This window comes from Eleutherodactylus coqui, chromosome 8, assembly GCF_035609145.1.
Source record: "Eleutherodactylus coqui strain aEleCoq1 chromosome 8, aEleCoq1.hap1, whole genome shotgun sequence".
Lineage (NCBI taxonomy): Eukaryota > Metazoa > Chordata > Amphibia > Anura > Eleutherodactylidae > Eleutherodactylus > Eleutherodactylus coqui.
Genome location: NC_089844.1, coordinates 136,852,791 through 136,877,820, shown reverse-complemented (window position 1 = coordinate 136,877,820; position 25,030 = coordinate 136,852,791). Strand labels below are relative to the sequence as shown.

The window sequence follows — 25,030 nt, the reverse complement described above, 5'->3', positions numbered from 1 at the left end:
AACAGCGATGACCATGCACTATGAAGCTGCTAGGCATCAGAGGAAGCTAGGAACTTGGGAACAACCTCCTCCCAGTAAAATTTCTGTGTGTGGCACTCGTCATGAAAAATATGAGAACGCTGGTCGGACAAGGACCAAACATCCTGCAGTCACACTTTTATCTGTCCCTTACTTCTTGCTTTCCTACTAAATGTGCATTGCTAAGAAGGAGGCGAACAATGGAAGAAAGTATGACTGCAGGGTTTGCTTGTAGTCTGTAACCATGGAGACACATAGGTCTGCACAGGAGCTGTAGATACAGAATGATAGCTCTTTTTAAAATCAAGATGATCATTTCCAAAGTTGCTTTACTTTTCTTTTTAGATGCATTGGAAATATATAACAAAATCGGTTGTAAAAGGTGGTCATCGACTTTAAATACTTCACATAGGCAATAGCTTTTAGGCAGTTTTCCCCAAGAGCCTATTGTAACAAGCCCGTAATGTAGACGGGCTACAGCTGTCATCAGTATTGGATTCGCATTTGCCTCTGTATTTGCAGTCATTTTATTTTCTACTGGGCAAATAGATCCGTTTTATTGCCCAATAGAAAATATTACCAATGAAGGCAAATACATAGACAATTACAGATTACTGATGACATTTGCTTGCAATCGTATTTTAATCACTTTCCATAGACTATAATGGGCACGTTTTTTATGCAATACAGACAAAAGTGGTGTAAGCTGCGTTATTACAACATGGCTGTGAAAAATACACCCTTTTAGGCCTCATGTCCACGGGCGAATCGGATTCTGCATGTGGGAGCCCGCAGCAGACTCAGACCCTGCCCGTGGACACGGCGGGACTTCTACTTACCCGTCTGGGTCTTCTGCGGGTGTTGTCTTTTCTTCACTGCGGATGTGTGTGGAAGCGCTGACCGTCATGCCGCTGCACATGCGCAGTGAATTTCAAAACTGCCGCTTTCCCACGAAATCCGCAGCCCATCCCATCCGCAATGGAATTGCAGACGGGCCGCGGATCGATCGGCTTCCATTGACTTCAATAGAAGCCATCCATGCGGGATCCACAGTGAAATGGAGCATGCTGCAATTTTTTGCTGGAGCAAAAGATCTGCATGCTTTATTTCACTTGCAGGCGCCCATGTATCCCTATGGGTGGTTTGATTTGCAGATCTTCTGCGCGGATTCCGCAAATCAGATCCACCCACGGACATTTGGCTTTAAATAAATACATAAATTTACGTTAGCTCCCTATTACGGTGCACAAAAAAAATAGACCGAAAATGGGCTAAAAATACATCTCTGCTTGAAAGCAGCCTTAGAAAAAAGTTACTGCATTCTTTACAAACTTAACATATGAGCGTAACATGTCAAAAGTTTTGATCAGTGTGGGTACTACTGCTGAGACCTCCGTTGATCACTAAAATGAGGGGGCTAAAGCACTGACCTGAATGCTGCACCCCATCAGCTGTCTGTCAGTTCATGTTGGCAGCTGAAGACGGATGTACAGAATATGTCTATAGACCTCTATGAGCCTTTCTTCAGCTGCTGAGAGGAGCTGACAAGCAACAAAGAGGGTCAAATAGGAATAGTACTCAGGTGAGCGCACCAACCCCCTTGTTCCAGTACCGAGTGAGGGTCTAAGCAGCTGGACCCCCACTGACATGTCAAAAGTTTGCAAAGAGTGCACCTGCTCTAAAGGTTATATCCACTCATTCTACCACAGAAGCACACAAGTACCTCTCGTCCAGCTCCTCCAGCCGGCTGCGCACGCTGTGGGCGTTCGTCTCCCGTGTAATCCTCTGCAAGAGGTAGAAGGTCTGCTGGCACACACGTAACAGATACTCCTGGAATTCCAGGGGGACACAGTTCTTGCACATCAGTTCATTAATACAGGACATTGCTAAGACCCCCAGTCGGTTACAGTCTTGCTGAGAGGTGGGCAATGTCAATGGTAGGGGAGGGCTGCTGCTGCCACCGCCGTTAAGCGTGACGGCGTTGCTGTTGTTGACAGCATGAGTCCTTCGTGACCTAGCATCACAACCCAGGCGAGCAAAGTGAAAGATTGTGGTAAGCAGCGAGGGGGTGATGCTGGCGGAAAGGGGGATCCAACTGAAGAGATGCGAGAGGCACTCGAGGGCCAGGGCACAAATACGCTCACTTTCAGCTTCCAGGCTTGGAGGTGGTTGGCTCAGCTGCTTTGCCAAGGAGGGGGTGTGTACAAGGTTACTGAGGAGGTCGTCTAGAAGGAAGAATACATACACAATATTAGTAATAATTCAGACCTCCAACCAAAGAGAACATCATAGCAGGCATTCTTAACCCCAAATGTTGTGCAAGTGGTCTGCCGTGTGATTTGCGTGCGAGTGCGATGCAATCCTTACCCTTGAAATCTATTGGAAGCACTTGCGGAACTTTTCACGCGCATGAAAATGGCAAGTACATAGAGGTGAGGCGATGCGTTTTTCTAAGTGAAAACACATCATGCTCGCAACCCAGAATCGCATTTGCCCGCGTGAATTGTCTCAATTACCGTTGGTCCATTCTTCCCTTGCTTTGGTATTTAGTTGCCCTGTCCTAACAGCGGCAGCGCAGTCGCACAGTACTCAGAGAGGCGTATGGAAAAGGGTCACATATAGTAAGAAAGATCCTTTTCTTCATTAATTGAACAGTTCGTTCCTCTTGGAGAAGATTAGAATAAACTCGCTGCTGGGGAGTGCGCCCCCCACAGGGCTTACTACTACTACTTTTCATCAAGGAACATAGGCCCGTTATCCCAGCTGTGCAGCTAGCTACATGACGGTCCCTAAAAATTAAGGAGGGGTGGAGAAAGCAAAGGCAAAATACTTTATGGATCACAGCAACATGTTTTCAGACATGGTCACAGAGCAATGCAAGGATATGGAAGAGCAACGATATCAGCATGGCTACAAGGATCTGAATGATGCATGCAATCGTGTTTCCGATTGCCATATACGCATGCGAAAGATGGACCCTCAGGAAGGCAGATAGGAGGAAAATTGAGGCTTATTGATTGACCATAGATGGCGATGGTCACCAACAAGATGGTCCTAGGGCATCAAACCAAAACTATCACTAGGAGGGCAAAATCAGCAAACAGCGGCTCCCATACTTTGGACATATCACGTGAGGCAATTCTCTGGACACACTGGTGCTCGGCACAGTTAGTGGGTCGTAAAGAGGAGGACGCCAAAGAATACACTGGCTGGACACAACCAAGGCAGAAATAAACACACACGAAGGAATTGAAAGAAGCGGTCAAGGATAGGAAAGCATGGAGAACACTGATCCATAAAGTGACCGAATGTCGGCCTCGACCGAACGGATGATTCATCAGAGGCCCTTTTAGACGGAACGATTAATGTTCAAAAGACTCCTAAATGTAGCCAACCACAGAACAATAACTGTTCGCTTTTCGCTCATCGTCATTCCTTACTCTTAGTCACTTAGACAGTGAATGTGAACGACTGATCGATTTCTCGTGTGAACGAGCCAACGATGTATCTGCCTGTATAAACAGGCTGCCCGAGCGGACGAGGACGTCATTTGTGCATTCAAACGATAATTGTTTGGTGTTAAAGGACCCTAAGGTGATACCAGTCCTGCCTGTCACTATCGATCGCATGTTTTTACTTTCAGCTCCTACGCAGGCGCCCCCTTTGTACAGCTCTGTATGTCCTGTGACCAAGTGTCACTTTCTACCCCCCTTTCTAGCTCTCTGCTTAAAAGTGGACACTAGAGATGAGCGAGTGTACTCGCTAAGGCTAACTACTCGAGCGAGTAGTGCCTTAGCCGAGTATCTCCCTGCTCATCTATAAAGATTTGCAGCGGGCGGGGGAGAGCGGGGAGGAACGGAGGGGAGATCTGTCTCTCTCTCTCTCCCCCCTGCTCACCGCCGCAACTCACCTGTCACCTGCGCCGGCCCCCAAATCTTTAGGGACAAGCGGGGAGATGCTCGAGTAGTTAGCCTTAGCGAGTATACTCGCTCATCTCTAGTGGACACCCATCTCAGATTCGGCTGCGGGGTCCCAATGCCTGCCAATAGCTGACGCACTACAGCAGTAATTCTATTTAAAGAGACAGCGTCACCCCCTTACATGTACATGCAAGAACAGGGTCTGGAAAAGACTGAGCACGTCTGCATGTTTACTAGCATCCTTGCCCATGTAATGCACACGCGGTCACCAGTGACAGCATACATTGCCGTGGCTGAAAGAAAATGTAGGGAACATCAACAGAAGTTCCAAAAGCACCGGAGGGCAGAGTCACATGATCAATACGCCAAACTCTGCAACTATATTAGACTTGTTACATTTGTGCCATAATTCAATGTCCACAAGAGAGTCTTATAACAAGAAATAACCTATAAGGGATTGCCCATGCCTGAATTATTGGATAATCCTTAGGATAGGCCCCAATAGTTGATTGGCAGTGGGGTTTCCCAGCCCGCTGACAATATGAACAGAGCTGAAAGCCGATAGCTCGATGCATATTGCAGTGACTCCGGTTGGTAATGCAGGCATTTTTCCCATCGAACTGAAAGCACTGGGGGGCCCAGTGAAATCAATAGGAGGAGATCACAAAACAGCCTTGGAATCTCCCATAGCGAAGAGAGAGAGGGGGCAGGGGTGGATGGAATCTCATAGTGATTCGTCTCTAGCAAAGAGGGGGCGGGACTAGCAGGTGAATCCTGTTAGCCCCGCCCCCTCTTGGCCAGAAATTGAATCACTATGAGAATCAATGTAGTCTCGCCCCCGCTCTCGGGGAAGCCCTGGGAAAGCCTTCTAGTCCTGCCCCCTCTCTCTCCAAATATGGGAGATATGCAAGAAATCTCCTGTAGCTGCGCCCCCCGCCCCCCCCCCCACTGCTCTCTCCTCACTATGGGGGATTCCAAGGCTGTTGCGCGATCTTGTCTATTGATTTCAATGGGGCTCCTAGCCCATTGAAGACATTGGGCGATACCGTAGCGAGGCTTGAGTGAACATATCATGAATGCGAATAGAACCATTGGTTTTATAATCGTGCGTTTTCACTCTCGCATCGCTAGAAAATCTATCGCCAGTGGGCACGAGCCCTTACTTATGCCATCTCTTGGTTGACTTACCTTAGACCAGTATTTTGCACCCAAGTTGTGAGGCACATCATTTTCTAGATGCTTTTGGAAGTGTCCAGAATTGAGGGGAAAGGGCTTTTTTATATACTCGTAGGCTGCAGACATGGCCTATATCTATTCAAGTCAGTAGGGTTAAACTGTAGTTTCAGACATGAACAGAGGGGCGCTGTTTCCGGTACGAAGGCAGACTCTTTTTCCCAATCTTGGACAAGCCCTTCAGGACTATGGCATCTTGATGTCATCGACACTTGGCTGTCATCATTGTGTGTGACAATATAAGAAGCAACAGAGTGAGGAGGGTGACATGCGCGCCATATTGCCAGCCTTGACGTTCATGGCACTACTGTAAGATCGTTACCAGCGTGGGATGAGTGAAAGCTTCTGCAGCGAGTGACATCTCTTCACGAACGTGCGGCCACATTACCCAAGGGAACCACAAATGCTTTCGTGAACAGGAAGGAAATGAGCAACAAGCCGACATCATTGATCACAGGGGAAATGTCACACATGCCGGAAGACCCTGGGAACGCAGGTGACGAAGACACTGCAAGAGTCCAAAGACGCTGCCGACACGTTATTATAGAAATATCGTGGGGTCTCTGCGACATCTTCAATCATCTGGAAGGGATTTAGTGACAGACTGGATGTCTGTCAGTATTAAAAAGAGCTGTCTCACAGATAACCCAGTTAACATGGGAGCCACTGCGGTGGAGACCCCAGCAAACACCGTATATAGCCAGAGAACTAGCTGGCAATACATGCATTACTGAATTACACCTGTAGAGGGTGCTACAGGTGTAATATAATAAAAGCCATTGAAAGCAACGATCATCCATGTATATCCATGCACTTACTGAATCCACCAGAGCCACTACTCGCCATCAGCTCTCTGTTCTAGCACAGATGAGAAGCTTTTGCAAGTAGCCTATAGCATGTTACATTTAGAATGCAAACAACATACACCGCCATCACTGAGCACCCCCAGCTAGCTAGAAAAGCCTCACATATGGGCGCTTCCAGTGTATACTTTGGATGCCATAAGGACCCTTTCGATTCTTTGCCGTTGAACGAGTGAGCTATGACATGTGCGCTATGACATACGTCCTTGTCTGCTGCACTGACAGTCCCCAGCAATTAACTATTGATGACCTGTCCTAGGCAATATCCTAGGGATAGGTCATCAATAGTTTTTGCCAAGAAAACCCCTTTCAAGTGTACTTCTAGTTTTGGAAAAGTTTTTGATTGGCGAGGGTCCGTGCATCAAGAAACAGAGGCAGAAGCGCTCAGCTCTTTTGAACGTGTTCAGCTCTGCTGTAGACATTGTGCAGAACTTTCCATGACTCTGTACACTGCTAACACAGCCGCTCCAAGAATCTGCCAAGCAGAAGTAAGCACAGCCGAAGGGGCAGAGCACTCAGCCGAGCCCTTCTGCCCCTTTCTCTCAGTGATGGGAGATGAGGGGCTCAGCTCTCTGATCCACAGCAAACAAGAATATCCGGCCTGGTATGAGGGGCTCAGCACTTTGGTCCACAGAGAACAAGAATATCCGGCCTGGTATGGGGGGCTCAGCACTCTGGTCCACAGCGAACAAGAATATTAGGCCTGGTATGGGGGGCTCAGCACTCTGGCCCACAGCGAACAAGAATATCCAGCTTGGTATGGGGGGGGCTCAGCACTCGGGCCCACAGCGAACAACAATATCTGGCCTGGTATGGGGGGGCTCAGCACTCTGGCCCACAGCGAACAACAATATCCGGCCTGGTATGGGGGGGCTCAGCACTCTGGCCCACAGCAAACAAGAATATCCGGCCTGGTATGAGGAGGGGCTCAGCACTCTGGCCCACAGCAAACAAGAATATCCGGCCTGGTATGGGGGGGCTCAGCACTCTGGCCCACAGCGAACAACAATATCCGGCCTGGTATGGGGGGGGGGGGCTCAGCACTCGGGCCCACAGCGAACAACAATATCCGGCCTGGTATGGGGGGGGGCTCAGCACTCTGGCCCACAGCAAACAAGAATATCCGGCCTGGTATGGGGGGGCTCAGCACTCTGGCCCACAGCAAACAAGAATATCCGGCCTGGTATAGGGGGGGCTCAGCACTCTGGCCCACAGCGAACAAGAATATCCGGCCTGGTATGGGGGGGCTCAGCACTCTGGCCCACAGCAAACAAGAATATCCGGCCTGGTATGGGGGGGCTCAGCACTCTGGCCCACAGCAAACAAGAATATCCGGCCTGGTATGGGGGGGCTCAGCACTCTGGCCCACAGCGAACAAGAATATCCGGCCTGGTATGGGGGGGCTCAGCACTCTGGCCCACAGCAAACAAGAATATCCGGCCTGGTATAGGGGGGGCTCAGCACTCTGGCCCACAGCGAACAAGAATATCCGGCCTGGTATGGGGGGGGCTCAGCACTCTGGCCCACAGCAAACAAGAATATCCGGCCTGGTATGGGGGGGCTCAGCACTCTGGCCCACAGCAAACAAGAATATCCGGCCTGGTATAGGGGGGGGGGCTCAGCACTCTGGCCCACAGCGAACAAGAATATCCGGCCTGGTATGGGGGGGCTCAGCACTCTGGCCCACAGCAAACAAGAATATCCGGCCTGGTATGGGGGGGCTCAGCACTCTGGCCCACAGCAAACAAGAATATCCGGCCTGGTATGGGGGGGGCTCAGCACTCTGGCCCACAGCAAACAAGAATATCCGGCCTGGTATGGGGGGGGCTCAGCACTCTGGCCCACAGCAAACAAGAATATCCGGCCTGGTATAGGTGGGGCTCAGCACTCTGGCCCACAGCAAACAAGAATATCCGGCCTGGTATAGGGGGGGGGCTCAGCACTCTGGCCCACAGCGAACAAGAATATCCGGCCTGGTATAGGGGGGGGGGCTCAGCACTCTGGCCCACAGCGAACAAGAATATCCGGCCTGGTATGGGGGGGCTCAGCACTCTGGCCCACAGCAAACAAGAATATCCGGCCTGGTATGGGGGGGCTCAGCACTCTGGCCCACAGCAAACAAGAATATCCGGCCTGGTATGGGGGGGGCTCAGCACTCTGGCCCACAGCAAACAAGAATATCCGGCCTGGTATGGGGGGGGCTCAGCACTCTGGCCCACAGCAAACAAGAATATCCGGCCTGGTATAGGGGGGGGGCTCAGCACTCTGGCCCACAGCGAACAAGAATATCCGGCCTGGTATGGGGGGGCTCAGCACTCTGGCCCACAGCAAACAAGAATATCCGGCCTGGTATGGGGGGGCTCAGCACTCTGGCCCACAGCAAACAAGAATATCCGGCCTGGTATGGGGGGGGCTCAGCACTCTGGCCCACAGCAAACAAGAATATCCGGCCTGGTATGGGGGGGGCTCAGCACTCTGGCCCACAGCAAACAAGAATATCCGGCCTGGTATAGGGGGGGCTCAGCACTCTGGCCCACAGCGAACAAGAATATCCGGCCTGGTATGGGGGGGGCTCAGCACTCTGGCCCACAGCAAACAAGAATATCCGGCCTGGTATGGGGGGGCTCAGCACTCTGGCCCACAGCGAACAAGAATATCCGGCCTGGTATGGGGGGGCTCAGCACTCTGGCCCACAGCAAACAAGAATATCCGGCCTGGTATAGGGGGGGGGCTCAGCACTCTGGTCCAAAGCGAACAAGAATATTCAGCCTATGGACAAGAGATGGCTGGTCTCTGGAATTAATCAGCTATTTTTGTTTAACTGGTTACAACCTCCTTCCAGTAAAAGGACATCGTTCCTTTATTGGGGTTTACTCATTAAAGACATTTATTCACTATATACAGGAGAGAGGATAAAGGTCTGATCACTGGAGGGGATAGCGCTTGGCTATCTCCCTGTCCCATAGAAGTGAGCAGAGTGGTGGTCGAGCATGTGCACTGCCGCTTCCTCTACAAGGAGCATTCGGTGTGCACCGTTCTAGTGACCGTTAGGGGGTCTCAGATAGCCAGAAATCAGACAGACATTTAGCCCCCATCCTGTAAGTAGCGGATAAACGTCTTTAGTTGGAAAATCCCTATAAGTACTTCAATTTCTGTCCGACTCATTAACAATATAGGGGGTTAATTAAATCCTACACACCTGGACAATATCAAGCCGATCGCCCAGTACTGACAGGAACATTACTTACCAGCATCCGAAGCAGTTGGCGATGGTGGAGGAGTGGCGGCTGTTACGCTGTGCTTATCCCATATACTTTCAAGAACTCCTGGGTTTTAACAGAGAGAAGTGCCATTAAGCACCTACGAGGTCATGTACAGGCATAGCACTAATTAAAACACACCCCTGTTACTTTAAATGACATATCCTGGAAATTATGTTTTTGAATCCTGAGGCAAAATTCTATGCAAATAGAACTGCGGAGGAGCCAAAAAAAGCACCAACAAGTCAGACTTAAGTGTTTTCTGACATTACTGGAAAAATACTTTAATTGGAAGATCAAGGGTATAGGCTTCAAAAAAAAAAAAAAAAAACTAACAGCCCCTTTACACTGAACAATAATAATTCAGATCATCCCTGGAATCTGAACAGATCGCTCAATGTAAATGCTGGCAGTAACTGAACAATAAAAAGATAGCTTGGGTAAGCAATCGTTCATCTATGAAGGACAGGCCGTTTACTGTGAATGGAGGTGAGCGAGATGGAATGATTCCCGGCCCGCTCCGCCTCCATTCACTGAGCAATCCCCACTCTTATGTGAAAGCACAGGAGCCATTATTGCTGGGACGCCTTAAGGCCCATTTAGGCAGCATGAGTGTCTCGCAAACGATGCCAAACACTCGCCCCGCATATACTAGCTCCTGTGCACGAGAGTTAGTATCGCTGGCTCACAGCGGGGTGGCAGGAGGAGATTTCTCTCCTCGTGCTCCCCCGCCTCTCTCCACTGACTTAACATAGCGGCTCTTCAATACTGAACCAGCCACTGTTTACACTGAACGATCAACTGATCATCCATTGTTTATGCTGCATAAATGATGGACGATCAGCTGATCGCTCCTTGTTCATTTTAAATAGCAGCCGTTTAGTATTGAACGGCCGCTATGTTATGTCAATGGGGAGGGGTGTGGGAATGAGAGAGAGATCTCCTGCAGCCTCCCCACCCTCCTGCTGTCTGCTCTGTGAGTGAGCCAGCACTACACTAGCTCCCGTGCAACAGCACGGAAGCGAGGACACACCGGGACGAGAAACGGGCATAGTTTGCCTGACCTTCGCCCCGTGTAAATGGACTCTATACACACATATGTATGGCATGATTAGCTGATCATTTGTCACTTTGCATATGTAGTTCAGCCCAAAATTTTGAACACGACAGTTTACCATTTTAGTCAACTACTGCCAACAATTGTTTGTAAATAATGTTAAAATGATAGGCGGACGAAATTTTATAATATGTGTAGGGCCAGATGTGGGGTCTGTTCCCATATTGTTTTGCAAATCAGTTTAGCCTAAGCTCAAAGTAAACTCCCAGCACATATTTCAGTCATAGTCCTTGGGCCCCAGGCCACACAAAGTGTCCTTTTTGCGTACAATGAGCTGGAACACATCAGAATATGTTCTTTTAAATAATAGGAGTCAATGAGAGACCTAGACCACCATTATGCCTATACACCAGGAAATACTCCTAACACATCTCAAGGTAGAAACTATACGTGAGCAGAGCTTAACCTGCCCACAGCCTTAGCCGGACACATGTGCCACTTCTAGCTGTTTTATTGCACAGTGATCCAGGTTAGTACTGAAGGCTGAATCCTATTCACTTCAATAGGACTCAGACTGCAGTACCAGCCCCGGCCACCGCACAATGTACAGAGCTGTCTGCTTCCTGCAGCAAGATGGCTAGAAGTGGTACAACCCCTTTGAGCAATCTGATTTCTTATTGAAACAAATGCTATACTTTTGGTTTGCACAAGATCTGAAATCTCCCTCATGGTGTTCAGCTCCTGTGGGATAAACTTCATTGTGTGAAAACATCTGAATTAAGAATAGTAATTATGGTACCCTTTATCCCAAGGTATTGGGCAGCTTACTTTACAATGATCACAGCACGGCCCCTACCTGTAAGTAGACCGAGTACAGTTGGCACTTGCTCTAGCAGCAGTTTGCGAAGTTCCTCCTTCCTGGCCACACTCAGGTCCTCCCTGGGACACGCCAGCTCCTCAGAGGCCGTCTTCAGCATAATCAACCCCAGAGGAGTTGTGCTGGGGGTCTGGATGAGCTACATCAAGGGTGATAGAGGCCACAGTGAATATGTGCTGCCAGACCGGCTCTTAATGCATGCAATAAACCAAGTAAGTCGCCCCCTCACCTGCAGGATGTTGGTGAAGAAGTCATGGTAGAACATCGGCCAGTCCTGTCTGCCCATGTCAACAATCACCTTGCACAACTTGTTACAGATGAAGCCTGGAAGAGCCTTGTGCTGGCTCAGGAGAAGCTTGGGCAAGGAGCCACGGATCTGCATCTTCTCTTCGGATGGGACGCCCAACCACATCTTATTAATTAAGTTCTACATGATAAAAATGATGGGAGTGATTTAGGAAGTGTCGTGTGTCACAAAGTCATAGCTGTGCAAAGATTTGCAACTTTTTGCTTTTTTTTTCAGTGCTCTGCAATCTCCAGTAGTGGCAAAAGTTAAATTCCAACAGAGTAACAAGTGCCCCCAATTCTTGTGACCAGCCAGGGTCCCATAAGTAGGAACCCACTGATTAAACATTTATCACCTATTCTGTGGATATGGTATAAGTGTTAAAGCAACCCTCTTGTCTTGGCCAAACAAAGATGGCTGCACCGCTTCTGAATACCTGATGCCCATTGTGTGTTGGCATGCATCAGTAGTCTAAGACACTACATGTTACTCTGACTGGCCAGTGATGCTCACATGGGCAGCACTGGCCAGTCAAACAGCTGTAGTGTCTCAGACTACTGTGGATCAGGTAGTCAGAGAAGCGGTGCAGCCATCTTAGTTCAACCAGGACCAAAGAGTTGCTTTAAACTTGTGGTATAACCCAATTAAGATCAAGCCTGTCAACACCACTTGTCCAAAATTTCCATCACAGACTGACTATATGGAAAAATGGACAATCCCTTTAAGAGAGGTGTCACATGTGCCTGTTATGCATGATTTTATGATCAGATAACAATGATGAGTTCTCACCTCAAACACGCTGAGACTGTACATCAGGACGTAGTCATTGTGTGAGCTGGACAGGAAGTAGAAGCAGAACCTCCAGGCTCCGAGCTGCTGAGCAAAGTTATTCAACAGGGCCTCTGTGTAGAAGAGAATAGTCATTAGTGAGCGGGAGGAAGTAAGACGGGGGACATCATAGGGCCAGGTTAATCCGTGGCTCTCGGCAGGAAAACAACAACTCACTATGCCGGGCTTCATTGCATTGGTAGTTTGATCAGATGGAGACGCAAGTTAGCCGATTTAAAAGGTTCCAGGCTTTCATATAAATGGCCTGAATTAACATTATTCACACCTACCTACTAATATCGAGGACACTGGCTGCTATCTACATGTTGATAGTCCTCACATGACACCGGACCCACAGGAGATATCTGCACCTCCTTCATGGACATTTGCAGCACATCTCATTCATAGTGAACACCTATGCTGACGAGCAGAATATAACCAGAGACCCCTAAACACAGATAAAGGGGGTTGTACCAAGCGATAAATGTATACCCCAGCCACAGGGTAGGGGATAACTGATGTATGGTGGGGTCCTGCCTGCTGGGACTCTCACAGACCCCCAATAACAGGAGTCCGCTCGGTCCCTGAGTGCATGGAGTGGAGGTTGTGCAGGCGCTCTGTTCACTTCAATGACAGTGCCGGAGATTACAGAGTTCAAGTACTTCAGCAATCTCCATTGCCATCACTGAAGTGAGTCGATTAGCAGTGCTCAGGACTGGACCCTCATTCTTGGGATCAGGGGGAGTCCCAGTGGGGATAACACCACTGATCATACAGTTGTCCCCTATTCTGTGTGTAGGGACTAACTTTATAACTTGGCACAGCCCCTTTAATGGTACTCAAGCCCAAGGTAGATAGACAGCACAACAAGCCTGTTAACTGGGTTTTCTGTAAAGTGCTCAGCAACATTTTTATATGCTTTGCATTTCGATTTTTTGCCAATTTCAAGATCCCTGCTTGCTGTCAGTGAACAGGAAAAGGCTCATTTAGAATAGTTTATCACAGATAAGATTCTACTTGAATAGTATGCAGTCTGGACCCCAGGCAGATCCAATGTATCCAGTGCAGGCCGAGGCCAGATTCACACTAATAGATTTGCACGCAAAGACAAAAAAATCTGTGTGCGCAATACGCAGAAAATCGATCCCATTGATTTCTAAAGGTTCCTTCACATGTGTATATTTGGTGTGTGCAATCTAGTCACGCAAAGAAATACGCAGCATGCTCTACTTCTCTGCGTATTTGTGCAGGGAAAGAACATCTTTCTTTAGATGAATTGGCCATTGCAATGGCTGAGAGCATCAGTGTGTGCGTTCTTGTAAAGTACAGTAAAAAACGCAGTTGCACGCACAAATGCGCAAAACCTGATGTGCAATAATGCGGCACAAATACGCATACGCTCATGTGAATCAGACCTAAACGTAACCAGTGATCAGGAGAGAAAAGAGACTTTGGCCATATTCATAAAGCTGCATGCCAATTGTGCCTAAACGTGGGCTCACATTGAATGGCTCTGTCCGACATTCGCAAACCCTGTACACTGCACAGTGCCAGTCTCGTCCACGAAAACAGACGAGAATAGGAGGTGCAGCGATTTCTTTCACACAGACTATCAGTCTAAGAACCTTCGTGTGAATAGCTTACTTGGGTATAATGGGTATGTGTGCGTGTGCCATTCCTGAAATACCAGGAGACCATACGTCCCGAATATACGCTGGGTGAATGCGCCCTTAGGCTCAGAGGGACGTGTACCAACCCCTCAGCTGTGAGCAGCGTCAGGCCCGTATGGTGACTGTCCTCAAGCATCTTGAGATCTCGTGTGTGATGAAGCTGCAGCAGGAGTACAAACAGTGGAAAACCTCGGTAACCGGGCACTGATCCATGTAATGCCCCATTTACATGGGTTGACTGTCGCTAAATAAGCACATGAGTGGGCGACGTCACCCCTAGTAGTTCGTGCAGAATGTTCAGACTGGCAGATCACCGCTGAGAATCGTCCACTTCTCGCTCAGCGCTTCACATTCGATGTGTAACACAGAGCGGGGAGCGTTTAGACGTAGCGAGAAGTGAGCGAACCCGCGGTTACTTTTATGCTGGCTGAAACGGAGCTGCAACGAATAGTACACGACGGCTCGCTCAATACAGAACCAGTATCGCACATATATTGTGTGACAAGCGTTACATGTAGATGGGCCATTATACAGAGTCAGCTTTACACAAGAGGAAAATCTGACACGTTCGGTGATAACGCAGCTATTTTTGTTTTTCTTGTTTTTAACATCCCTAGAGGAAGTTAGACGCCGATGTCACACATACATGGTGTCGTCTGAGGCCACAACAGGATCCGAACGCGGGGACGGCTCGTGTAACCCGTACATACATACACACACGCTGGGCTTTTACCCTCCTATCCCTTTACACAGGGCGACCACTCTTGTTTCTTTAGGCCAGTGATCACCAGCTGTCAAGAGACTACAACGCCAAGCATGTCAAGTCCTGATAGCTGGAGACCTCCATATTAAGGCTTGATAGAGACGCCACAATTGCAACTTTGGGGCTTTTCAAAAAAAAAAAAGCAGACAGGGCCCAACATTGGGGGCACGGCTGCACGGGGCCCGTCGCATTTACCGGCATACACTATACCAGAAACCTACTGCAGATCCAAACTAGCGCAGGTTTCATTCTGGCGTATGGAAGTGCCGCCAGACGCCACAGATGTATTCAAGCAACCCATTGGCGTGGACTAACAAGATGGCCGCACAGCTTCTGACTACATGGTGCACACTGTGTATTAGTAAGTATCAGTCTAAGAGCGGCATCACATGGAGGCATTTGTGAGCGCAATACGCAGAGAATAGAACCCATTGATTTTAATGCATTCGTTCACATTTCCTTTTTTTGTGCGTATAAAAAAATAGGACCTGCTCTATTTTTGAGTACATTTGTGCGCCAAAAGGTGCACATAGAAGTCTATGGGAGATGCTCGAATATATGTGCAACACACTGCTCAATTCTGTGAAAAGAAAATCCTTCTGGACCCCATGAGGCTAAATAGTCTTAAATCAGGGTGGATGGGGGGTGTTGCACGTGCATATGAACAGGCCCAGCGTGCGCAAAGAAGTATGGTATGATACATAGACACCCGTGCAAATCAACCTTGTTCATAGTGCAAATATGCTGCACTGAAGCGTGCGAATTTGAGCATATACTGCTGTGAAGCTGCCCTAAGACACTACATACTGCCCCCTACTGGCAGGTGCAGTTTACAAAAGCAGCACTGACCAATCACAGCAGGTGTAGTGTATTAGACTAATGAGGCACACTAATATACAGTATGCACCAGGGAGTCAGAGAAGCGGAGCGGCCGTCTAGGTTTGTCCAGGCCTGAAGGGTCACTTTAAGATACATTTGCGGCAGGAAGTTGTGACCCACTGATCTAAGTAGATCTATTGGGGAGAAGTATGTGCAGACGTGCGAGATCCGCTGCGGATACTCCACAGCAGAAAGTTACGTGCAGATTCACAGCGGATTTTGACCCTGCGCTGTAAAATGGTGTGAACATACCCCAAAAATGACAAGTGTCTCCCCTCGCAGTAGTCCCCGACTCATGTCCTGGACACCCGTTACCTGAGCCCTCTAGTCTAGTCTTCAGCCATAGGCTTCTCCCCTCCCAACGTCTTCTTCCCTCCTCCTGAACAATATTTTTAGCCTTTCTAAGAACTTATTTTTAAAAACCCACGCCGTGAATCTCAAGCATTTTTCACGCCGTTGTTGGTGGTTTATTTAATTGCATAATATATAAAATGTGTTTTTTTCTGACATTTCCAAAGTCCTATAGAGAAGCCTATGGGAAAGACGCCAGGAAATACACTGGGGCTTAGGATGCCTTGCAAGCCATAATTCAGAGACTTTTTTTGCATTTACGCTGCACCCTGACACTTTTTCAAAAATTGGGCGTGACCCAGCAAAACCCATCATCTACGCCAGGAGCTGGCATAGATTAGACAAAAAAAAACGAAAAAAACAACTAACTCCAGCTGGAAGCTCGTGCGCATTCTCATCTCATGCCGCTAGATGGAAAATATGTATTAAGAGACTTGCGCCATTTAATACATTGGTTGCTCACAGCCAATCATAGGCTTTACTTACTCTGGCATGATAAACACCAGTCTACATACATGAGCCCCAGTATACCCCGATGAAGACACGTTAAAAAAAAGAAAAAAAAAAAAAAGAAGAATTGCTACAAACCGAAAACACTTTGCACGCAGCGCGTTTTATTTCTCTAGACTTTAATGAAACATCCGGCCCCAGCGGATTATTTTCCAACCTACTTTTCTCCCAAAAAGCTGCGTATGAAACCAGTTTTACTCCATATACCAGCTTGGAGCCCACTAACTGTATTACCTCAGGGTGGGGGGCAGATTCAGGACTCGCGGCTTTCATTCCCCATATCCCATAGTGTCATAGCTGGAAAATTCCAGGATGTCCAATGTCATGATATTCTCTGTTACAGCCTCATATTGTATCACTCCGGACACTTTATTGACTCGTGTAAGAGGGCCCCAATGCTTGCAGGCTACAGTAGCCTGAATACCCCAATGCAAATCAATAGGGTTTCAGTTCTCCATATTAGGCTCGTAATACGGAGTGTAAATATGCCAATGTGAATGAGCCCTAAGGGTACTTTCATACAGGGCGGGCGATAGTCACCCAAGTGATTACAGCAACTACTGTCCTGTGTAATCACAGGACCCTACAGGGCAATGAGTGAGAATCGCTCACTGGTCAGTGTCACTTGGTTTATAGCGCACCTATCAGTTCAAATAAACAGGCAGTTCATCTGTGAGCGACTGCCTGTTTACTCATAATGGAGCTGGAAGAGATCTCCGACATGCTCTATTTTAATTTAGAGAGCAATCATCACGCCGGTGGGAAAGCACTGCAGCAATAATTGTTGGGAAGCTGTGGGTGCTTAATCGCCCAATAGTCGTCTGGTGTAAAAGGACCCTTAGGAGCGGCAGCATCATCCAAGGTCACCTGAAAGTACCTCAATGCATAAAGTCATCAGCGCCAATGTTTGTCTCACCGATTTCTCTTTTCCGATCATTGGATGTGCTGGTGTGAAAGAACTCGCTCATAAGACTCTCCAGGGCTCTGAGCGAGGCCTCCTCGGACGCCTGGAAAGAGAAAGCAATTACAAAGTCAGATGGTGGTAATGATATCTACAGTAGTGATCCTCTGTAAAAGTACAACTCCCAGCATGCCATTCTGTGCGTTCTGTCACTACCTATTAGAGGACACAAGAAGCGGCGGACATAATGCTCCCTATACAGGCTAGCACCTATCTCTCCCCAGACTGCACCCCGCGGTCAGTGTTGATCCTGTACTTGCCAGAAGTGGAGGAAAATTAAAGGGCCGCCGGTCATTTTATCTCTACAAGAAGATGCAATGAAGGAGGAACAAATAGGGTGGATTCACATCTGCGCTCGGGGAATTCGAGGAGCAGGAATGGGGAATCCCCGCGGCCGAACAGATCCATCTCGGGATGGAACGAACAGCGCCGGTCGGACACCACTGACTATAATGGGACGCACCCGCTTTCCGCCCAGATTCTTCCCTGGAGTTTTGAGCCGGACCTGCGCTGGATCCTCCAGAGGTTCTGATGCAGATGTGAAACCGGCCTTCTAAAGCTACATTTACACACAGCAGATCCATAAGAATATAGGACACTGTGTGTGAATGCCACAGCCCCTTCACTGCGCAGATAATCAGCAGCCCAAGAAGTGGCGCCCCCCACTGATCAAACATGGAAGACCTATGCTCAAGTATGGACCATCAATGCTTATAGCCCTGGAGAGATCCTTTAAAGAGGACCCATTAGGGGATTCAAACTTCTTTATACTGAAGAATCTAATAAAATTAGGCTATTGCACCCATTATTAGTAAGTCATCAATATCAGATCGGCAGGTGTCCGACGCCCGGGACCTTCGCCGATCAGCTACGTCCCACTATGCAGCAGCCCAGGATGTACTGCTAACGGGACACAGCTTGTAGTTCCATCCCGAACTTTTCAAAACTTTTCTAAATTACTATGAAAGGAAATATGCAAAACATTCTGCGTTGAATTAATTATACCAGAATATATATATATTTTTTTTAATAAGACAGAGTGGGTATATTTTTACCCAGACTCCACCAGAATGTAACGGACTCCAACTCCCCAGCCCTGTGGCGCAGTGTATTCCATGTTGAACCCCTGGTGATATTGATGACTTATCAATTATACAATCCTGGAAAACCACTTGAAGACATTTTCCGTGCAAATCCCATTGAGGATCTATCCCCAGAAGAGGGTTCACTAACCCAACCGATTGGGTGCCCGCTGTCAGGGCCGGAGAGGCAGCAGTTGGCACTGACCCCTGTAGTGGCCGGTATTTGTAATTGCAAGTGCAGTTCTCGTTAAACTCCATGACAGCTGCGCCTCTAATTATAAGCGCTGGCCATTGATAGGGGTCGGAGCCGCTGCTTCCACTCTAACCCTGTGTACTGCATACATGGCCTAGTCTAAGTATACAGCATTGATGGCATTTGTGTGGAAAATCCATGTAAGGGCCAAGCGCTCTTTTTACGCGGCGTATTCACGGACAAAAAGCGCGGCTTCCCTACATAATTCTATTTACATTTACGTGCGTAATTACACAAACACGTTGATCTCCACGAGGATCGCTTCTTCCCCGAAGTGATCCAAGGCTGTTTTGCCATGAAACCGCCTCGCACCCCTGGGGAATTGACATGGTGGGGAGCGCAATATCGGGCGGCGATTCACGGCTCCATATCGCGCTCGCCTGTGTGAAGTTAGCCATATTCAGAAAGGCGCAATAGTCGTCCGCGTGTTCAACTGACTGCAATAGGGCTATTCAGACATGCGGACATTGACCAGCGTAGGGCATGCCTACGGCGCAGCTCTGTTCCTTTCAGTGAGGCTTACGGAAATCACCGAACCCTTCATACTAGGCCATCTCCAGTGGTCCCACTGAAAACCGACGGAGATTCACTGCACTTGCCCCTTTAAAAGGCAAGATAGGTATCAGTAGTTGATCCGCGGGGGTCCGCCACTCAGGATCTTCACCAATCACCTGTCAGTGTTTCCTGAGCCGGAAGCTGACAGCTCCGTATACATTGCAGTGGCCAAGGTTGGTACTGCATTACCAATCCTGATCGCCACAATGTATACAAAGCTGTCAGCTTCCAATGATTAAGACCCATTGACGGGTCGAAACGTCGCTGGCGTTTCTTGTAACATGGAGGAATAAAAGAATATAAAGCCTAATTGCATCTCATGCTGCCTGGATACTCAGGACACACTGACAGCTGATTGGTGGAGATCCTGAGTGGCGGACCCCCGCGGATCAAATACTGACACCTATCAATAAGTTAGAGGTTGGCAGCCCCTTTAAGCCAAATATCACCTGGGCGATGTGACGTCACATATGACCCTCACCCCAAAGTTGCCCCAGCAGTCATCATCGCTGCGATTACGGAAGGGGCAGCCATGTTGGCGGTCGGCGTTACATCCTCCCTATATAGCCACTCCCACACGCCACTCACCATCCTGGTATCGCTCCTCACGCTCGTCTCTTTGCGTCTCCGTCCGTTTCCCGGCACATGTCACCCCGCCGGGTAGATGTGACCCCACTCCTGCCCCCCCGGGACAATAAAACACCGACTATAAAATGGCAGGCGACGTCCTGGCAGCGCTGCCCTCCAGGTGCCAGCCTAACACATCGCCACCGCAGACAGAAATAAAATCACTTCCTAGCCGCTCACAGACACCCCAGAGGGCGCACCCCTCTATCACCCCAAAGGGGAGCAGTCCATTAGGGCAGGAATGGGGGGAGGGGGACTACTGCAGGTGTGGAGGGCTCTGCATACACGGGCAGGCAGACATGAATGCTCATAAGATGGACTGAGAATGCCAATAAGGTCACTGGGAGGCAGCTAGAGAGCACATGTGGCCCCTGTCAGTAGCAGGGGCCACACCCAGTAAGGGATGACTATGGGGGGAGGGGTCAGAGGTCAGTTTTCACCACTCCTCAGGGGGTCTCGGTCGAGCTTGCTTTCCGCTTCCGGTCAGGGGGAGGGGTCGGTGCTTCTTAACGGTTTTCTTCTGACGTCTCCCCGTTTAATTGACACAGCCGTACACTCCTTCCGCTTGGCCGGAAGTCATCCTGGCCGGCCCGGGACCGGAGCCAATCAGATAACGCTGAGAAGGAAGAGAGGCGGGATCGTCAGGCAAAGCGTCCAATCAGCGTGGCTTAAGAGACGGGCGGCCATATTGGTAGAGGAATGTCTCGTCGTAGCTGCTAGAGCTCACCAATAAGAGCGGAGGGAAGGTGAGATTCGTCGTGGGAAAGGCCTTGTCACGTGACTTGTAGACGTGCGTCTTCAGCCACCATGTTGGTGCAGGAAGAGATGTGATAACAGGTTTTCATTGACAGATGCAGCTGAGGGAATGGAGATAACGGATGGAATTGTCGCGTATTTATGACACTTCTATTTCCGTTGGTTTAGGATGTAATAAAATGGCACTACATCTTAGCTGGGGTCACTAGTAATTGTGCCCTGTATAAATGCTCGTAGTGTCTGTGGTGCCACCTTTGCCACATAAAAGGTGGTCTAGGTTAGTGAGAAGGGTTAAGGACAACAGCCCTGGTGGTCTAGGACAGTAAATGGGATAATATAAACATCCCTGGTGGCTATGTGGCTTCACAGGGGTGTATTTTCAACACGCTAAGACTAGAACCAATTGGTTCCAATACATTCACACGTGTGTATTGCGCACGCAAAAAAAGGAACATGCTCTATTTTTTGCATATTCGAGTACCAAAAGTCCTCATAGAGGTCAATGGGGGGGGGGGGGGGGGGGGGGAATGCACACGCAAAACGCAAGGAGATGTGTGAAACATTGCGTAATTGTGCTGGAAAAGGAACACATTTGGACCTCATTAAGACTAATTAGCCATTTAAATCGGTACGTCTTTGCTGCATGCAAATGAACATTCCTTGCGGGCGCAAAAAGTCCGGTACAATATGTTGCTGTGAGCGTAAAAACGCACCGTTCATTCCGCCACAAAAGCAGCGCTCATTTGAAGAGGGCCTCAGGGGTCATCCCATCTCAGCAAGCTATCCCCTATCCACAGTACATAGGATAACCTGCTGATCGGTGGGGTCTGACTTCTGGGACCCCTGCCGATCCTGAGACATCGCTTCTAACACATCCGTAAATTTTGACAGTGAACCCCTTCAATGGGAGCCCCGCAGATTGGGAGCGCTTGAACTCCGCTATCTCCGACAATTCTCATTGAAAAGAATGGCGCTGTGTTACATCGGCTGTGTTTCTTCACGCCCAATGTCAGCGGAGGAAGGAGAGAAAGGCTGGGCAAGCCATTTAAAGCGGTTTTCCGTGACCATGCCACTTGTGCCCACTGAGAAAAAAACCTTTGTTTTCATCTTTGTAATATATTCGCTATTCTAAACAGATCGGTTTCCAAGATGGCGGTGTCAATCACGTGACCGCGCCCTCCGCTTTTTCTGTACTTCCGATGACATCCCGTTCATTCCCTTGCACGTTCCGTACCAGCTAGGGTAATGTACTGCTCACTGCTGGTGACGCCATGCCGGATGGGATGTGATAACGCTAATTTTATGGGCATGAGCAGCATGTGGAGTCGGAGTCAGTAGGAATGTACCGAAGCCGGGTCATATATATATATATATATATATACGGATATTCTAAAAATGGGGGAGTTCATTCTATGCAGAATTTGTTGCATATTTCATAGGAATTTCTGTTAAAAACTTTTTTCCCACTTGTTAACCCCTTCATGATGCGGCCCTTTTTTTTCCATTTTCATTTTTTCCTCCCCCCCCCCCTTAAAAAAAATCGTAACTCCTTTATTTATCCATCGATGTCGCTGTATGAGGGCTTATTTTTTGCGGGAAGAGCTGTATTTTTCAATGGTGCTATTTATTGTACCATATAATGTACTGAAAAACTTAAAAAAAATTCTAAGTGGAGTAAAATGAAAAAAAAAAACACATTCCGCCATCTTTCAGTGCGTCTTGTTTCTACGGCGCACAAACGGCAACAAAAGCGACATGATAACTTTATTCTATGGGTCGGTACGATTACTACGATACCAAACTTGTATAGGTTTTTTTTACTATACCACTCTTTTTTTTTTCAAAGACATTTCATTTTTTAAAAATTATTTTCTGCGGTCATTTTGTGCGCGCAATAACTTTTAAATCTTTCTGTCGACGTAGTTCAGCGACGGCTCCTTTTTTGCGGAATGCCCTGTAGTTTCCGTTAGTACCAATTCGGAATGCATACGACTTTTTGATAGCTTTTTATTGCGGGGTAAATAATGCACTATTTTGATAGATCGGACTTTTATGGACGCAGCGATACCAAATATGTATTTTTATTTTATTATTTAGACTTTTTAATTATAGATATGGCAAAAGGGGGGTGATTTAAACTTCTGTTACTTTTTTTTTTTTTTACAATTAAAAAAAACTTTATTGCTCTTTTTTTCACTTTACTTTGAAGTCCCCCTGGGGGACTACAACATGCGATACTTTGATCGCTCCTGCAGTATGATGTAATGTTATAGCATTACGTCATACTGCATCCTGACAGGCAGCCTATCAAGCCATCCCATGGGGATGCACGGCTCCCCCGATCTCACCGCGGGGGGGGGGGGGGGGCTGTACGGGACTTCCAAACAGCGTTTAAATGCCGCTCTCAGAATTGACAGCGGCATTTGAAGGGTTAATAGCCGCGGGTGTCAGCTGTACTAAACAGCTGACGCCCACACTGTATGCAGAGAGGTCGCCCCGCGTAAATGTACGTCCTGGAGCGGGAAGGGGTTAAACGCATAGTGCATTGTATGGTGACAATTTGGGAAAGTTTTTGTGCTCTGAAATATATTTTATGTTCTGTGTAAATAGTTTAATTATATTATTAGAATAGTGATAAAAGCCTGATGTTAGCATTTTACATTAAATATATCACTTAAATAACACGTGTGATATATAATAATAAATAATAATAATCTTTATTTGTATAGCGCCAACTTATTCTGCAGCGCTTTGAAGGAGTTGGAATCTAGTAAAATCGAGGATCAGGAGTTTGGCTTATTGACTCCACAGTCCTGATGAGCATCCCTTCCGGACCCTGCGCAAGCCTTCTAAACTCTAAGGCCTCATGTGCACTGGTAAAATAAAATTAAAAATTCGCAGTGTTTTTCCCGCAGTGGGATCTGCGCCCCATAGGGATGCATTGGACACCCGCAGGTAGTTAAATACCTGCGGATGTCATTTTCCCTTGAGGCGCGGATTGCGTGTGCGGGAAAACACCCACGGCATGCTCCATTTTTAGTGCGGGTCTCCCGCGGGGACGGCTCCCGCAGGCTTCTATGGAAGCCATCCGGATCCGCGGCACACTCGTACCTGAATTTCTGCTCTCCGGCGCAGTAGCGCGGGGGAGCAGGAGTTCAAAAAAAATTGAGGGCCCGGCGGATGTGCTCGGCACGCTGCCAGAGTGCCGAGACATCCGCCGGGCTGAAGAAAGAAGATCCGGCCGCAACGAAGGGAAGATCTGCAGCGTCCGGACAGGTAAGTTTAATCTTTTTTTTAGCCTCATATCCGCGGGAAAGGAGGGACCCGCTGCAGGATTCTGCATGGAAAATCCGCGGCGGGCCTGATTTTCCCCGTGGACATGAGGCCTAAGGGTGTTTTCACACTTGCGATCGTGATATCGCTGTGTTTTTCTTTAACGCAAATGACAGTGGGACTTTCTGATGTTAAAACTCATTGCACAAAAATCGTAAAGCACCAACCTCCGATTTCTGTGCAATGTGTTTTTAACATTAGAAAATTCCATTGACATTCGCGTAAAAAAACGCGATCGCAAGTGCGAAGGCACCCTAAGGGTTCCGAAAAGCTTCGGGCCTGGAAATGTCAAAGGGAAACAAGCTGGGCATGCAGTCGTAGACCGGGAGAAACATGGGGGCTTGAAAATTTCTACTAAGGGGTATGATTAGTAGAAGCAGCAGGTTGGGTCCTCGGCTGTCGGACACAGCCGAGGACCCGGAGGAAAAGGCAGTTTATAACCACTTCTGTCTTCTCCATTCAAGGCTACATAGCACTCAATGAGCGCTATGTACTAAAGGGAGAAAACGGAAGTATGACTTCTGCTAATCTACACAGCGATCACGTGACCACTGTGTGCCCCCTATCACAGCAGAGCTGCAGGGTCCTATCAGACCCAGAAGAGGTCTGCCAGTGACTATTGTCACTACAGTGAGAAGTATTCCCCTACAACTGCGGATCTTATGGATGCCCCGGCTACAGTGGGAAAGTGAAATTTAAAAAAGAGACAATGTGAATTACCCCCACTGGTCTTATATGACGTTATGGGGGACATAGATGTTAAAAAATAGAAAAAAAATACAGAATAAAATAAAAATATATACTTAATAAAGAAAATGACCCAAAGCCAACCAAAACCGTCGCCATATGCACTCTGTAATCGAAAACGATACAAATTGTATATTAAAACTTCCAAAACAAAATAAGGACCCCACTCCTCTACTTTGTTTTAGGCTGGGTTCACACGGA

At 48.1% G+C, this 25,030-nt stretch overlaps 1 protein-coding gene across 2 annotated transcripts in view; it reads right to left on the bottom strand.

Moving 5' to 3' along the window:
• Positions 1-20,580, bottom strand: part of XPO6 (exportin 6) — a 41,251-nt gene extending 20,671 nt beyond the window's left edge. The window contains exons 1-7 of one of the 2 annotated variants that reach the window (XM_066576508.1): positions 19,955-20,580; positions 17,432-17,522; positions 12,304-12,416; positions 11,458-11,655; positions 11,208-11,367; positions 9,283-9,360; positions 1,742-2,243 (exon numbers count right to left, since the gene is read on the bottom strand). In XM_066576508.1, the coding sequence (XP_066432605.1) occupies positions 1,742-2,243; positions 9,283-9,360; positions 11,208-11,367; positions 11,458-11,655; positions 12,304-12,416; positions 17,432-17,522; positions 19,955-19,957 (1,145 nt within the window). In that variant the 5' untranslated portion in view covers positions 19,958-20,580. The remainder of the gene's footprint in view (positions 1-1,741; positions 2,244-9,282; positions 9,361-11,207; positions 11,368-11,457; positions 11,656-12,303; positions 12,417-17,431; positions 17,523-19,954) is intronic. The other variant, XM_066576509.1, reaches the window with a different exon arrangement.
• Between the last annotated feature and the right edge of the window lie 4,450 nt (positions 20,581-25,030).